Source organism: Chiloscyllium plagiosum, chromosome 14, assembly GCF_004010195.1.
Source record: "Chiloscyllium plagiosum isolate BGI_BamShark_2017 chromosome 14, ASM401019v2, whole genome shotgun sequence".
Lineage (NCBI taxonomy): Eukaryota > Metazoa > Chordata > Chondrichthyes > Orectolobiformes > Hemiscylliidae > Chiloscyllium > Chiloscyllium plagiosum.
This window is the reverse complement of record NC_057723.1, coordinates 25,607,718-25,623,074: the sequence shown is the minus strand read 5'-3', so window position 1 is coordinate 25,623,074 and position 15,357 is coordinate 25,607,718. Positions and strand designations below refer to the sequence as shown.

General features: G+C 41.8%; 1 protein-coding gene across 2 annotated transcripts in view; it reads left to right on the top strand.

The window, feature by feature from the left end:
- The window catches only part of LOC122556564 (solute carrier family 22 member 5-like), a 57,940-nt gene that overhangs the window by 3,224 nt on the left and 39,359 nt on the right, over nucleotides 1-15,357 (top strand). For both annotated transcript variants that reach the window (XR_006313564.1, XM_043703378.1), the window contains exons 2-3: nucleotides 7,571-7,674; nucleotides 9,952-10,106. Coding sequence is in view for 1 of the 2 variants with exons in the window: in XM_043703378.1 (XP_043559313.1) it covers nucleotides 7,571-7,674; nucleotides 9,952-10,106 (259 nt within the window). In the remaining variant the exon portion in view is untranslated. The remainder of the gene's footprint in view (nucleotides 1-7,570; nucleotides 7,675-9,951; nucleotides 10,107-15,357) is intronic.

Below are 15,357 nucleotides of genomic sequence, written 5' to 3'. Positions count from 1 at the left end.
GCGGAAACGGTGGGTGTGGAAGTGGTTGCGGTGGAGATAGTGGGTGTGGAAATGGTTCCAGTGGAGACGGTGATGGTGGAAGTGGTTGTGGTGGAGACGGTGGTGTGGAAATAGTTGCGGTGGAGTCGGTGGGTTTGTAAAAAATGTCAGTGTCAAGTCGGTCATCATTAATGGAGATGGAGAGGTCCAGGAAGGGGAGGGAGGTGTCAGAGATGTGGGGGCAACTCTTCTATTGAGATTATGTACTCTGGTCCTTTACTCTCCCACCAGGGGAAACTATTTTTCTGCATCTACCTTTTAAGTCCCCTAAGAATCTGATTTGTTTCAATAAGCTCACTTCTTGTTGTTCTGTATTCCAAAGAGTACAGGCCCAATCTATTCAACCTCTGCTAATAAAGCAGTCTCTCCATACCTCGTATCAGTCTAGTGAACCTTTTATAGACAGCCTTCAATGCCAGCACATGTTTTCTTACATAAGTGGACCAAAGCTGTTTACAGTATTCTACCTGTGATCTGATTAGTGTCCTGTAAAGTTACTACAAAACTTTGCGATTTTTACCCTCAATTTCCTTTTGAGATAAAGGCCATCTTTTTATTTGGCTTCCTATTACCTGCTAAACTTGGATGCCAGCTTTTGGTGTGGACTCCCAAATTCCTCGGTTCTGTAGCTTGCTTCAATCTTTCTCCATTCCAGTTAAATACAGCTCCATATTCTTGCTGCCAAACTGCAAACTCCACCTTTCCCCACATTATAGTCCATCTGCCAAGTTTTTACCTACTCACGATATCCTGACTGTATGTGTCATCTCACGGCCAAGCCTTCCCACGGGACTAAAGAATGGGAAGATGAGTGACACTGGATTTGAAATGTTAACTCTATTTTTCTTTCTCCACAGATGATATTAGACAACTGATTGTTCCAGCATTCTCTGCATTTGCTCTCCTTAACTTCCCCGGTTAACCATGATTGGCTTATCTGCTTCCTAGAATTCTTCTTTCTGAATGAGATATATCTTTTCTGTGACCCATGAACTATTTTTCTTTAACTGTCTGCCATTGGTCCTCACTGCCTTCGCTGCTAAATTCCTTTCCCAATCCACGGCAGCCAGCTCTTCCCTCAATCATTTGTAATTATCCTTTGTCAAACTTAGCACAGTTGCCTCTTACTCAGGTTCCTCCCTCTCGAACTGAATGCTAAATTATGCCATGTTACGGTCACTGCTTCATTGTGGATCTTTTACTTTGACATTGTTTATTAAACATGCCTCACTACATATCATCTAATCCCTGGTTGGAGCCACCACACATTGCTAAAGGGAACTAGAACTACGGGGCATTGCTTCAGAATAAACGGGAGCAGATTTAGGACTAATTTGAGGAGGAACTCTCCTCTGAACTTGCTGTGCTGGCACAATCCTACCACTACCAACCCTCTTTGGAACCTTTGACCTACCCTGCCTCCAAAAAGAACATTCTTCCCCCCCCCTCCCCCTCCAAATCCAGTAGCAACCCGCATGCCCCAACACCCCCCACCCCCCCACTCCATGTCCCAATTGGACCTTGTAACTCCCACCCACCCTGACCGACCTTAAACATTCCATAACCGATTTGGACCCTTGCCATTTACATTCTAATACTCACATTATCTGGCACCCTCTCCACCTGACATGCTAGTCTCTAGGCACCCTGCCTACCTGAAATCTCACCCCAGACTTACCTGGTACTCTATCCTCCAGACATCTGAACGTCACAAATTATGTGCCTACTTTTTTGACAGCAGTTGTTAAAGTATCTGTCTATGATGCTTGTTCTTTAAATGACAGAACATGACAACTGACTAGTGTGATTTGTGAAAAACAGTGTATAGTTTACCTTCCCCTGACTGATCCAACAGGAGGAACATGTCAGAATGCAAGTTCAGCTTTGCATTTCTGAAAGAGCCCTGTCAGAAAATCTCTGGTTAGAAGCAAAGCTTTATTATTTCTTTGAAGGTTTCCATAAACCTAGACCCAGAAGTTGCATCTTTCTTTAGTTTCTTTACATTCTTCACTAACACTCAACCCAAATCCAGCAGACTCCCTTCCTACTCCCTTAGTCCTATTCCTTGTCAATTGCTGACCAAATCATTCTTCCTCTTGCCTTCAGATTTAACTGATTTTGTTTTTGGTCTCTTTCTTTAGGTACCATTCTACTCTCCAAACTTGCCATGGTTACTCCTCAGACACAGGGGGCTTGATTCTTCCATCCTTGCAAACTATCTCCTATCTCCAATCCCCCTTTACGTCACTGTGCCCTTGAATGTATCACCTCCTAGATCCCTGCATTTCTTTCTTGGAATTCTATGTTTGAATACTCTAATCAGTTTTTTTGTCTGACCATTTTAACAGTAGCAAACATCTGAGAAAATGATAGCCAGATGAATTTGATAAAGATAAACTATCTTTCCTCATTTGCCTTACCCTGACACCCTTGGACTCTGTTCCCATTCTTATCCAATAACTTTCTATCATCATTCACATGACAGGACTGCAGTCACCAAGTTACATTCTTATCAGTCTAATCTTGTCAGCAAATTACCTGAAATTGCCTCCACTCTTGCTGCTGCATCATTACCTCTGGGGTTTGCGTTGTTTTGTTCACAGTTTATTCCTACTTCTCATCTACATTCTATTCTTTACACATCATTCAAAGAATCAGACATCAGTTTCAGAATATGCACTGCCCATATGTAAATTTTACTTCAGCACCATCTCTCTCGACTTCTCCACTAATTCAATACTGTCAGGCTGATGATTTGGTGTCCTGTACTGGAGGAGAAGATATTTCTGTCATTAAATATTGGGACTATTAAAGCCATTTTCTTCTTTCTCTGCCACAAACTCCATTCACTGGCGACCACATGTTCCTTCTGTCTTGGAATGTCTTGGAATGTCTTGAGACTAACCAACATTTTTGACCTTTTGAGATGAGCTTCCAGGTGCAATACTGTTGCACACACTGCATTCCTTATCTTTTACTTGTGAACTCTTTTGAGAATGTTGTAATCGGCTGTGTGCACAGGGAACCACCTCCAGGTTTAACATGATCTAATAGAGTGAAGAAGCTGTAGTTTATTCCACTTCTGAAACTATTTGCATATTATAAGAATAGATGCTGCATAGGGAAGCTGTGATGTAATGGTTTTATCCTGGGACATGGTGATCCAGGCAGTATGCTTTAAGCTCATGATTAAAATTTCACAATGGTAGAAGTTGAAATGTGAGTTGAATAAAACCTGGAATAAAATATGTCATGTACTCACAGCAATGTCGATAATCACCCCTCTGTCACTAATCAGTGACATTCATGTCTCATGAAATAACTTGTCAAAAATTGATAATGACTGTTGGATGGACTGACCCTTGGTCTGTGGGAGAAAGTGAGGGATGCAGATGCTGGAGATCAGAGTCAAAAAGTGTGGCACTGGAAAAGCACACCAGGTCAGGTGAGGAGCGGGAGAATTGATGTTTCGGGCATAAGCCTGACCAAGGGCTACTGAAGTAGTGGATTTTTATTTCAATTGTTGACTAGTTTATATTTGCTTCTTCCCCCTTAGCAATGGAATTATTGGCAAAATCGATATGTTCAATTTCTTAATCGTAGATTTACTTGAAGATTGCTTCTTGCTTGTTGTGATGTTCATTGTGGTTGTTGAGAATGCTTCTCTGAAATAAATGGAGGTCAGATATTCAACTTGAAATTATCTGTTCTTGGTTATCTTTGAATTACATGTGTGACTTACAACTTCTGCCCTTTTTTCTCAAATTTGGCACTTCTAAACTTTCTTCAGTTGGAAAATGTTTCTACTAAACCAGCACAGTCAGAGCTTTTCCATTTCTTTTAGATTAGATTCCCTACAGTGTGGAAACAGGCCTTTCGGTCCAACCAGTCCACACTGATCCTCCAAAGAGTAACCCATCCATACCCATTTTCCTCCGACTAATGCATCTAACGCTATGGGCAATTTAGCATGGCCAATTCTTGTTTGGTTGGGGTCACTGATTTCCCCTGGGAAAACTTGCGTTTATATGATATTCTACATCATTTACCCATATGTACAGTTTTCTTTTTTATTGTTTCTTTTTCCTGACCGTATCCTGCTTAGGTACATTTTCTGGAAGTGACATATTATATTACAATAAAAGCATTCAGTTTTAATATCCATACACAGTTCCCACCAATGAGTTTTATTTACTTCACAACTTGGCTAAGACTTTAAGTGTCTGGTGTTGTTCTACCCACAGCACCAGGTTTTCACGTGCCACTTTTATGGTACATAGAATCCCTACAATATGGAAACATGCCTTTCAGCCTAGCAAGTCCACACCGATCCTCTGAAGAGCATCCCACCCAGACCAATTTCCCTATTAGACGATATTTACCTGTGAATAATGCACCTAACCTACATATTCCTGAACATGATGGGCAATTTAGCACGGCCAATTCACCTAATCCACACATCTTTGGATTGTGGGAGGAAACCGGAGCACTGGGAGGAAACCCACTCAGACATGGAAAGAATATGCAAACTTCACACAGACAGTCACTTGAGGCTGGAATCAAACCCATGTCACAGGTGCTGTGAGGCAGCAGTGCTAACCGCAGAGCCACCGTGCCAGTGGAATACCTTAAGAATTGAATGCATTCAAAGGTCACCTCTGCCAAGTTTGATCTTCTCCCCTTAAGATTGATCGGTGTTTCTGCTATACCACTGATCCACTCTCCGCCTAAATAGCTTTCTCTGGAGTTAGGTTTTCTTTGAACTTTAATAAATTTTGATAAAAGCTCATCAATAAGGCCAACAACATCTTTGTAGTTCAAGAATTCTGACTTTAAGTCACCATAGCCATATCTATTCATTGGTCTGTCGTGATCTTTAATGGAACCATCTATGGATTCCCATTAAATCTGTTAAATCTTGCTCTTTCAAAGATGATATATGTTCTGTTTTTAAAATAATTGTCAAAACCTTTCATTACTACTTTGAATATGCCTGTCGCTTCTTCCAGAGCATTAGTATTAATTACTTTAGTCCCAATTATGCATATACATATATTTATATTTTTTGGATAATCCATATAATTATAGATGGGTGAGCCTAACATCAGTAGTAGGGAAGCTGCTGGAGAAGATACAGCGGGATAGGCTCTATTCCTATTTGGAAGAAAGTGGGCTTATTAGTGACAGGCAGCATGGTTTTGTGCAGGGAGGATCATGTCTTAACAACTTAATAGAATTCTTTGAGGAAGTAACAAAGTTGATTGAGGGAAGGACTATAGATGTCATATACATGGACTTCAGTGTTTGATAAGGTTCCCCATGGTAGGCTGATGGAGAAAGTAAAGTCGCATGGGGTCCAGGGTGTACTAGCTACATGGGGGTTGGGTAACAGGAGACAGAGAGCAGTTTCTCAAAATGGAGAACTGAGACCAATGGTATTCCACAGGGACCACTGTAGTTTGTGATATGCATAAATGATGTGGAGAAAGGTATAGGTGGTCTGATTAGCAAGTTTTCAGATGACACTAAGATTGATGGAGTAGCAGATAGTGAAGGGGGCTTTCAGAGAGTACAGCAGAATATAGATGGATTGCAGATTTGGGTGGAGAAATGTTCAATCTGGACAACTGTGAGGTGATGCATACTGGAAGAACCAATTGAAGAGTGAACTATATATACAGTTAATAGAAAAGTCCTCAGGAAAATTGATGTACAGAGCGATCTGGGTGTTCAGGTCCATTGTACCCTGAAGATGGCAACACAGGTCAATAGAGTGATCAAGAAGGCATATGGCATGCTTTCCTTAATCGGACAGGATATTGAGTACAAGAGTTGGCAGGTCATGTTACAGTTGTATAAGACTTTGGTTCAGCCACATTTGGAATACTGCATACAGTTCTGGTTGCCACATTACCAAAAGGATGTGGGTACTTTGGAGAGGGTGCTGAGGAGTTCACCATGCTGTTGCCTGGTACAGAGAGTGCTAGCTATGAAGAGAGGTTAAGTAGATTAAAATTATTTTCATTATTTTCAATTAGAAAGATGGAGGTTGAGGGGGGTCCTGATTGAGCTCTACAAAATCATGAGAGATGTAGACAGGGTGGATAGCAAGAAGCTTTTCCCCAGAGTGGGGAACTCAATTACTAGGCTCACGAGTTCAAACTGAGAGAGGAAAGGTCTAGGGGAGATATGTGTGGAAAGTTCTTTACACAGAGGGTGGTAGGAGCCTGGAACATGTTGCCAGAAGAGGCGGCACTACAGCGTCATTTAAAATGTACCTAGACAGATGCATGAATGGGCAAGGAGCAGAGGGATACAGATCCTTAGAAAATAGGTGATAGGTTAAAATAGAAGATCTGGATCGGCCCGGGCTTGGAGGGCTGAAGGGCCTGGTCCCGTGATGCAATTTTAATTGCCCTTTGTTATTTACTCTTTCAGCTGTTGACCAAGTATCCAATTTAGAAGCAATTCCATGCCTCAAGAACTGTTCACTTCAGAGTGTCAAATCATGTATTGTTTTTGGCCCAATTGTGTTATTAACTCTCCCATGTAATACATTCTCTGTATGTTTTTTCATATTTACCACAAGGATTAATGTGGGAAGCCAGAGGACACCTTTTAAAAATCAGTAGAGGGCAACTAAAAAGCAATATGGGGGAAGAAGATGAAATATGAGGGTAAGCTAGCTAGTTATATAAAGCAAAATTGCAAGATTTTTTAAAGACCAATAAAAGGTAAGATAAAGGCAAAAGTGGAGATTGGAATATAATGTGGGAAAATGAAATTGTAGGAAGAATAGGGGTGTAGACTATTTTCGAAACAGGGAAGGACTTCAAAAATCTGGAGCACATAGGGACTTAGGAGTCCAAATTCAGGATTTTCTTAAGGTTAACATGCAGCTTCATTTGGCAGTTAGGAGGACAAATGTAATGCTGTCATTCATCTTCAAGGAGGCTAGAATCCAAGAGCAGAGACATACTGCCTCAGCAGGGTGAGTCTCTGGTCAGTCTGCATTTGAAATATGGTGAGGGGTTTTCAGCCCCGTATCTACTTAAGGATGAGCTAACATTGGAGGATATCCAGAAGAGGTTCAAATGATCCCAGATATGAAGAGCTTGTCATATGAGGAGTGGTTGAGGACTTGGATCTGTACCGATGGAGTTTAGAAGGATGAGGGAGGATCTTATTGAGACTTACAGAATACTGAGAGGCCAGGATAGAATGGGCATGGAGTAAATGTTTCGACGAATAGGAGAGACTCGGACCTGAGGACACAGCCTCAAAGTAAAAGGATGACTCATTAGAACTGAGTGAGGGAAAATTTCTTGAGGCAGAGAGTGGCGAACCTCTGAGTGTGGAACTCAGAGATTGCCAAAGTCACATATGTTTCAGCCAGCTGCCTTGAAAGCTGTTGTGTCAATTTTAAAATACAGTAAATCCTGCAATCATTTTATGTCCCCTCTTCTAGGCATGACATATCTGCATTTTATTCCCTAAACTATACAAAATTTTTCATCTGTTTGTATTACAGTGGGATTTGGTGTGCAACAATGAATGGAAAGGGCCTTTTGCTATGTCAGTTTTCTTCATCGGAGTGCTGATTGGTTCCTTCATTTCTGGACAGTTATCGGACAGGTGAATTATTTCCTTTATTCAAATTTACCAGAAAGAATCGATTGTCCAATTTTAGCCCCTGGCCGTTCCCATGTGAGAAAGAAAAATGTAATAGAATAGGAGGTCTGTATTTACCTCTGTGCTAAATGACTACCATTTTTATTCCTCATTTTTGGGAGGCATGTGAGTTTTTAGTGGTTGTTTTCCCAAATAATTTGTGTATAAGATTAGAAGGATGGTGAGCATTCACAAAATAATTTTTATAGCTGTCTCTCTGATGCTAAGGCTTTCTGGATGTGAATTGCCAAATGAATATGGAAATCTATGTGCTTTTAAGCATGAATGCCTATAGTTTAGGAAAAAATCCAGACACGTCATGCCTAGAACAGAAGAAAACAATTACAAGTTTTATTGTACTGTTAAAATGGATACAACTGCTTTCACTTGATTGAGTTCAATAAGCACAAACGAAGTGGTGATGTAACAAAACTTCATAGCAGACTAAGGTAGGATCTTTTGAGAGACAAATCCAAGGCAAGGTCCTTCTAACAGTATCTGTAGCCATTTCACATTCTTTCCTATAACATTTTGGATGGATATATGAATAGGAAGGGTTTGGAGGGATATGGGCTGGGTGCTGGCAGATGGGACTAGATTGGGTTGGGATATCTGGTTGGCATGGACAGGTTGGACCCAAGGGTCTCTTTCCATGCTGTATGTCTCTATGACTCTATTTGAATGATTGCAGAGATGGAATAAACGATACGAGCACCTATATATGTTCATACAATTACATGGTGTTTGTTTTTAACTAACGAAAACTATTCTTGGGAAGCTTGAACCAATATCTGAGCATCTTTAATATCTTAAAGATGGTTTGTAAATTCTTACTGAATTAATGTTGTCTTTGTCGTGAGTATGATATTCCAACAATTCTGTTATGTAAGAAAATTCCAGGATATTAGACAACGTGAAGAAGAATATGTATGTGTAAGTATCTAAACAGTCAATTTGTTTGGAGAACTTTGGTGTTGTCACTATGGCATTACTTTTGATTGTCTTTGTAAGAGAGGTTGGACAAGTGGTAGGTGCTATCAAAGTAACTCTGCTGAATTGCTAAAGTAAATCCTGTATTGCAACTATACACATTGGAGAAATTTGATTATATAGTGCAATAATACAAATGTTATGATCCCAGTTGATGATACTAATGGACTAGGCAAATCCCAGAAAGAAATAAGGCTGGCATATAGTGTGTGTTTGATCATTTACATACAAGACAGATGTGTTTCTTAAAGTGAAGACAAAAAATGACAAGATATCTCGATAAAGTACTCAATTAGAAAAATCATACTTAAATGTTTTTCTGACACTATGATTCCAGACACACACAACTGGAGAAATTACCCCTCCATATCAAGTGTTTATGTTCCACTAAACTGATACCTCTCTATTCTTCACTAACTGTGAAGCTGTGTTACGTGAATATTCACAAAAGGGTGTTTAGATTGTTTCAATTTTCAATAACCTGCAGCTTTCCAATCAATCAGGATCCCAGAGCTTGAATCCCAATGTGATTTTATGCAAATCTAATTTGCAAGTGGATAAGTTTGAATTATATGTAGAGCTGTTATATCACCTGAGGATGTATAGATATAGCATTTACATATGCATGTAAAGATAAAGTCACTGTTGTTGTATCATATCCTAGGGTTGCTGTCTCTTTTGAAAGAAAGAGATGTCAGGTGATGGTTTAGCCTGACGGTCACCACGCCTCAGGTGAGGGAAGAGGTTGAGAAGGAAAGGGACCCGGGTTCGATTCCAGCCTCGGGCAACTGTCTGTGTGGAGTTTCCACATTCTCCCCTTATCTGCGTAGATTTCCTCTGGGTGCTCCGGTTTCCTCCCACAGTCCAAAGACGTGCAGGTGAGGTGATTGGCCATGCTAAATTGCCCATAGTGTTAGGTGCATTAGTCAGAGGGAAGTGGGTCTGGATGAGTTACTCTTTGGACTGTCGGTGTGGACTTGTTGGGCTGAAAGGCCTGTTTCCACACTGCAGGGATTCTAAATTAATCTTCTAATCCCTCAATGGTAACACCTGCCAGTGTAGGAGTTGAACCCATGCTGTTAGTATAATTCTGTATCATAGACATGCTGTCCAACCAATTGAACTAAACTGACCCCCACAGATATGCAAATCTGTGATGACTTAGCAAAAGAATATTTACAGTAAAAGTCAATTGTACACTAGCATATGTGCTGAAGTGTACAATAAAGTTGTTTTGCTTATTCTGTACAGGTTTGGCAGGAAGTTGATTCTGTATGGAACTATGGGAGTCCAGAGTGTATTCAGTGTGCTCCAAATATTCTCTCCAAACTGGGAATTATTCTGCCTTCTCAATTTCTTTGTGGGTCTTGGGCAGATTTCAAACTATGTGGCTGCCTTTGTTCTTGGTAAGTACAAATTCTTGTTTTAGATTCTTTCTAACTAGTTTTGATGAGTTGGAAGAGATTGGGGTGTAGTGGCAGTGTCACTGGACTGGTAATACAGAGGCCCAGGCTGAGGCTAAAAAGCAGCTGCTAGAATTGAAATGAAATTAATGTTAAATTCCTTTAATAAAACTCTGACAGTGAAAGTTAGTGTAAGCAACATGGTTAAACTATTATTGTGTTACAAAAGCGTACTTGATTCACATATGTCCATTAGGAACCTTGCAAAGGAAATCCTTACTGGCTTCCAGACTCTAAGCAACCTGCTTTCATCTGAACTGCTCTCAGGAAGAATTAGGTATTGGGAATAGATACTGGTCTCACCAGCAATGTTTGTAAAATTCTGTCGCCCTCAATAGATCACTAAATTGGCTTTGGTTTGAAAGATATGTAGAAATACTGTGGAATTGAGAGATTGCATTTTCTCCCAATTCCCTTGCTTTTCCTGTTCTGTGCTGTATTGTTCTATGTTCTATGTTCTATCACTAAATTGGCTTTGGTTTGAAAGATATGTAGAAATACTGTGGAATTGAGAGATTGCATTTTCTCCCAATTCCCTTGCTTTTGGCAATTTTTACATAGCATTCTGAAACATGACAGGCAGCAAGATATGGCTGCTGAGAATGTTAATAGGATTGTTGAATTGGAGAAGAGAAAATAAACGTGTGTTATAATGCACAAAATTTTGAGGAAAAAAATAACTCAAGGAGTATTCTAACTATTACTAATTTGACACCCGAAAATCCTTGGTGCCTCTGCACATGCGACAATATAGCAAAAAGGAATAAATCAGATAGCAATGTAGAGTGGAAATTTATAGGCAATTAAGCTACGTGGGTTATGATGAGATGTGTAATAGCATTGGGCAATGAGACAGGTCAGTTCCATCTCAACATCAAATTCAGCTTGCTCCATCAGTGGTGAGGTGGGCCAATTGATAATCTTCATTGATTGTTAAATGCTACAACTTACTTCATTAATATGCACACTTGCATCCTAGCAAGTTCACTAAATGAGTTAGATTCATAGTAGCCGGATGCTCCGAGTGATGTCCATGTTGGACACTGGGCAACAACACCTTAGGACACAATCCATGGGGACCAGTTCAGTATATTCTGCCTCCTTGGGCCTTTTCATCCAGAACCAGCCCACCTACCAAGCCCATCCTCAAATCAGCATCCTGGCACCATAAGTCAAGGGCAGCCTTCCATAGCAATCACTGGGTTGGCTACAGTCATGTGCCTGGTTGGGGGTCTTGGTCAGGGTGCCCATGCCTGTGCAGTCAGGTATGGCCAGTTTGTTGATTGCGTAACACTATGTGTTGAGGTTTTGGCTATTGCAGCTGGGGAGATTTATAGATGACAGTCAGAGTCCTGGCACATCTTGTCTGGTAATGTGGTCATAGGGGTAGACCACAGTCAGTCCATTGGGTCCATCTGCAGAAACTGATGGGGGTGGATGGGGAAGGAGCGTAGGGAATGAGGCCACAGCTCTGGCCTTGACCCTCAGCATTTCAGTTGTTGAGATTAGGGGCTTCAGGCTCTGAGGTTATGGTGCAGTACAATAGTGAAGAGGAGCAGAAGGAATTGCAAGAGGGAGATACAGTAAAGCAAAGCTGGGAAGGTTGTGTGGGAGAGATTGCCCATAATCAGATTACCCTTTGCTTCAAAGAAGGTGCAGTGTGTAATGACACAGGCATGGTCAACTCACATGTAAAGGCCTTACTGGGAAGGAGATGCAGGTGACTCAGGAAATGTGAAGCCTGTGGGGTTTGCTGGATGGGCTACTGAATGGCATGTTGACAGTTAGGGCTCACTAATGCAGTCAGACTGAGGCTTGTGCAGTGGGAAAACAATGACTGCAAACGTACTCTGAATGGTGGGGTCCATGACTTTTCTTTGTGAGAGGCAGCAGCTCACACCATTCAGAGGGCTTGTAAAGAGAAACAATGTTATTCACAGGCTGTTGAAACGTAGAACATGCGGGCAAGCAGGCTGCCTCCTATAGCATTGGCCCTCATGGTATGTTGCAGTTTCCTGGCCCCAGCCACTGCCAGACAACACGCTGACAGCCACACCTGTGAGCACAGAGGCACACAGGATGTTAAATGAAAAAGGACAATGCCATGTGTATGCATTGTTCCACCTGAACACAGACAATGCAGAGGGAGAGAGCAAATGAGGGAGTATATTTCAGGAAGTAGTGAGAGTGATGGGGCATGAGCCTTGGTGGAAGGTGTATGCAGTGGCAGAGATAGCATGACCGTGAGATGAAACAGATAGGAGTGTGGCACTTGCACTGGCAGAGCAGAGAAGGTCATTGACTTTTGATATTGCTGGCCATTCCTCCATACCCTGGAGATGTCACTGACTTGGATGGCAACCTCAGACCAGGCTGGCAGTCTCTGGTGGTGATACCTATTTGGCAGTCCTCTGGGAAGAGGACATCTCTTTGTTGCACCATAACATCAACCACGATCTCCAGGACCCTGTTGGGGAAATGTAGTGCCACCTTCCTGCATATCCAACATGTTTGGATTCTGTCCATCAACAAGCAGGGGTGGCTTCAGAATGCCAGTGTTTGTCCAGATATACAATTGGTTTTAAAGATGGCGTGTGTATAAGTGAATCCAGTGTTTTGGCAGATATCTGGTGAGAGACAAATTAGGTAAAGGCTCATGTTAAGATGGGACAGAAACTGGGCATCAGAAATGCCACATGAGGTGAGTTTGGTAAGATAGGGTGAGAAACCCTCCCAAACACTCGCTGCAATTTTGACTTCGCCAGAGAAAAAAAAAATTCAGCTCGTAGTTGTAATGGATCCTGTCACAGACCTGGAATTTTGTATATTATGAATACCTAGATGCAGTTTTGTCTTCATTCTCCATTCCTGGCTATCTTACTCGTTTCACTATTTCACCTTATCATATTATGACATTGAAGTAATTTTTTTCTTGTTATCCATAAGCTCAGAAATCAAATGTTATTCCAGTGTTTTATTTAAGCCTCTGATCATTCTCATTGATGGACTGATTGAACCATCACTGTTATTATTCAGCTACATACTGCAGCCACACGCCTTAATTTACCACACTCGATCAATTTAATGTTACAATTTCCTTGATGTGATAGTGCTGCCCTAGTACTTGAGGTCTCCATTTCCAGTCCCTGATGGCTCATCTTTGAAATCTGATGCAAAGCTGCCTGAGAGGACAAGCTGACTGAATTTCTTGGAATTGACTCACTGAGAAGCAAACCTTTCATGCCTGATCTTGCAAGGTCTTGTAAATTGCTCTCCAAGGCTGTAACTTTTAACTGGCTCACTGACAATTTTTGCATCTGATTATTTTTCCATACAATCTGTTGCAATCATTTGGGAGTGTCTCAGAGTCAATATGCCAAAATGTGATTTGATTGGATTTGACTTGATTGATTGATTGTAGTTGCATGTATCTAAGTACAGTAAACAGCTGTGTTTTGTGAGCAGTGCAGGCTGATTATAGTAAACAAAGACATAGAGAGCATAGGGTTCTTGGACAGAGCAAGACATACAGGCGACAACTGCACAGGAGGTGTGCCAAGCAAGATCAACATGATTTGAAGTTAGAGTCCATTCAGCAGTCTAGTAACAGCAGGGAAGAAGCTGTTCTTGAAAATGTTGGTACATGTGTTCTAGCTTCTGAGTCCCTGCCTGATGGAAAAGGTTGGAAGAGGACATAGCTGAGGTGTGAGGAGTCTTTGGTGTTGGCAGCCTTTCTAAGTAGTGAGAAATGTAGATGGAATCCATGGGTCAGAGGTTGGCTTCCATGATGGTCTGGGCTGTGCACAGCACCTTCTGTAGTTTCTTACAGGCCTGAGCAGAGCAATAGCCAGGCTGTTATCCACCTACATAGAATGCTTATATGGTGCATTTGTAAATGTTGGTGAGGGTCATTATGGATATGCCAAATTTCCTAAGCCGCCTGAAGAAGAGGCGTTGTTGTGCCTTCTTGACCGTCACACTTACATGAGAGGTCCAGGACAGATTGTTGGTTATCATTACTGCTAGGAACTTGACACTCTTGATCTTCTCCATCTCAGCTCCGTTGATGTAACCGGGAATGCCATCCTCTTTTCTTTCTGAACTCAATGATCAGTTCTTTTGTTTTGCCAACATTGAGTGAAAGATTATCATTGCACCATGACACCAAGCCCTCTATCTCTTTCCTGTATTCTGACCCAGTATTGTTTGATAACACCCCCACCACAGTGGTTTCGTCAGCAAACTTGTAGATGGCATTCATTTGGAACCTAATCCAAGGTCATGGGTGCATAGCGAATACAGTACGGGACTGGGAATGCATTTCTGCCACACCAACATTTACAGATGCAAAATAGAAAGCATGCTATCCAGGTACATAATGGCCAGGTACAGCAACTGCTCTGCCCAGGACTGTAACAAACTACAGAAAGTTGTATGCACAGCCCAGACCATCACAGAAGCCAACGTCCCATCCATGGTTTCTATTTACACTTCTCACTGCCATGGAAAGGTTGGCATTGTCATCAAAGACTCCTCCCACCCGAGCTATGCTCTCTTCCAACCTCTTGGTCAGGCAGAAGGTACAGAAGCTTGGACATCTTTTGGGGCTCCAGTGTTGAATGTTATCATGGAGGAGATGCAGTTACCTATCTTTACTGATTTCCGTCTGTAATTCAGGAAGCTGAGGATCCAGTTGCAGAGGACAGAGCTGAGAACTAGGTCTCGGAGTTTTGAGATTAGTCTGGAGGGGATTATAGTGTTGAAGGTGGAGCTGTAGTCAATGAGTAGGAGTTTGACGTAGGTGTCTTGTTATCCAGATGTTCCAGGGAAGGTGTAGGGCTAAGAAACGGCATCTGCTGTGGACCTGTTTCATTGATAAGCAAATTGTAGGGGATCGAGGCTGGCTGGAGGGGATATGGGCCTTGACCAGCCTCTTGAAGCACGCCATGATTGTAGAGGTTCGAGCCACTGGGCAGTAGTCACTTAGGCATGTTGCATGTGTTTTCTTTGGTACTGGGATGATGGTGGTCTTCTTGAAGCAGGCGGAGAGCTCGGTTTGTAGAAGAGGGAGAGGTTGAAGATGTCAGTGAATACCTCTACCAGATGATCCGCACAGGATCTAAGTACATGGCTAGGGATTCCGTCTGGGCTCATCACTTTCCTTCTGGGCTGACTCTCAGGAAGACCGATCCGA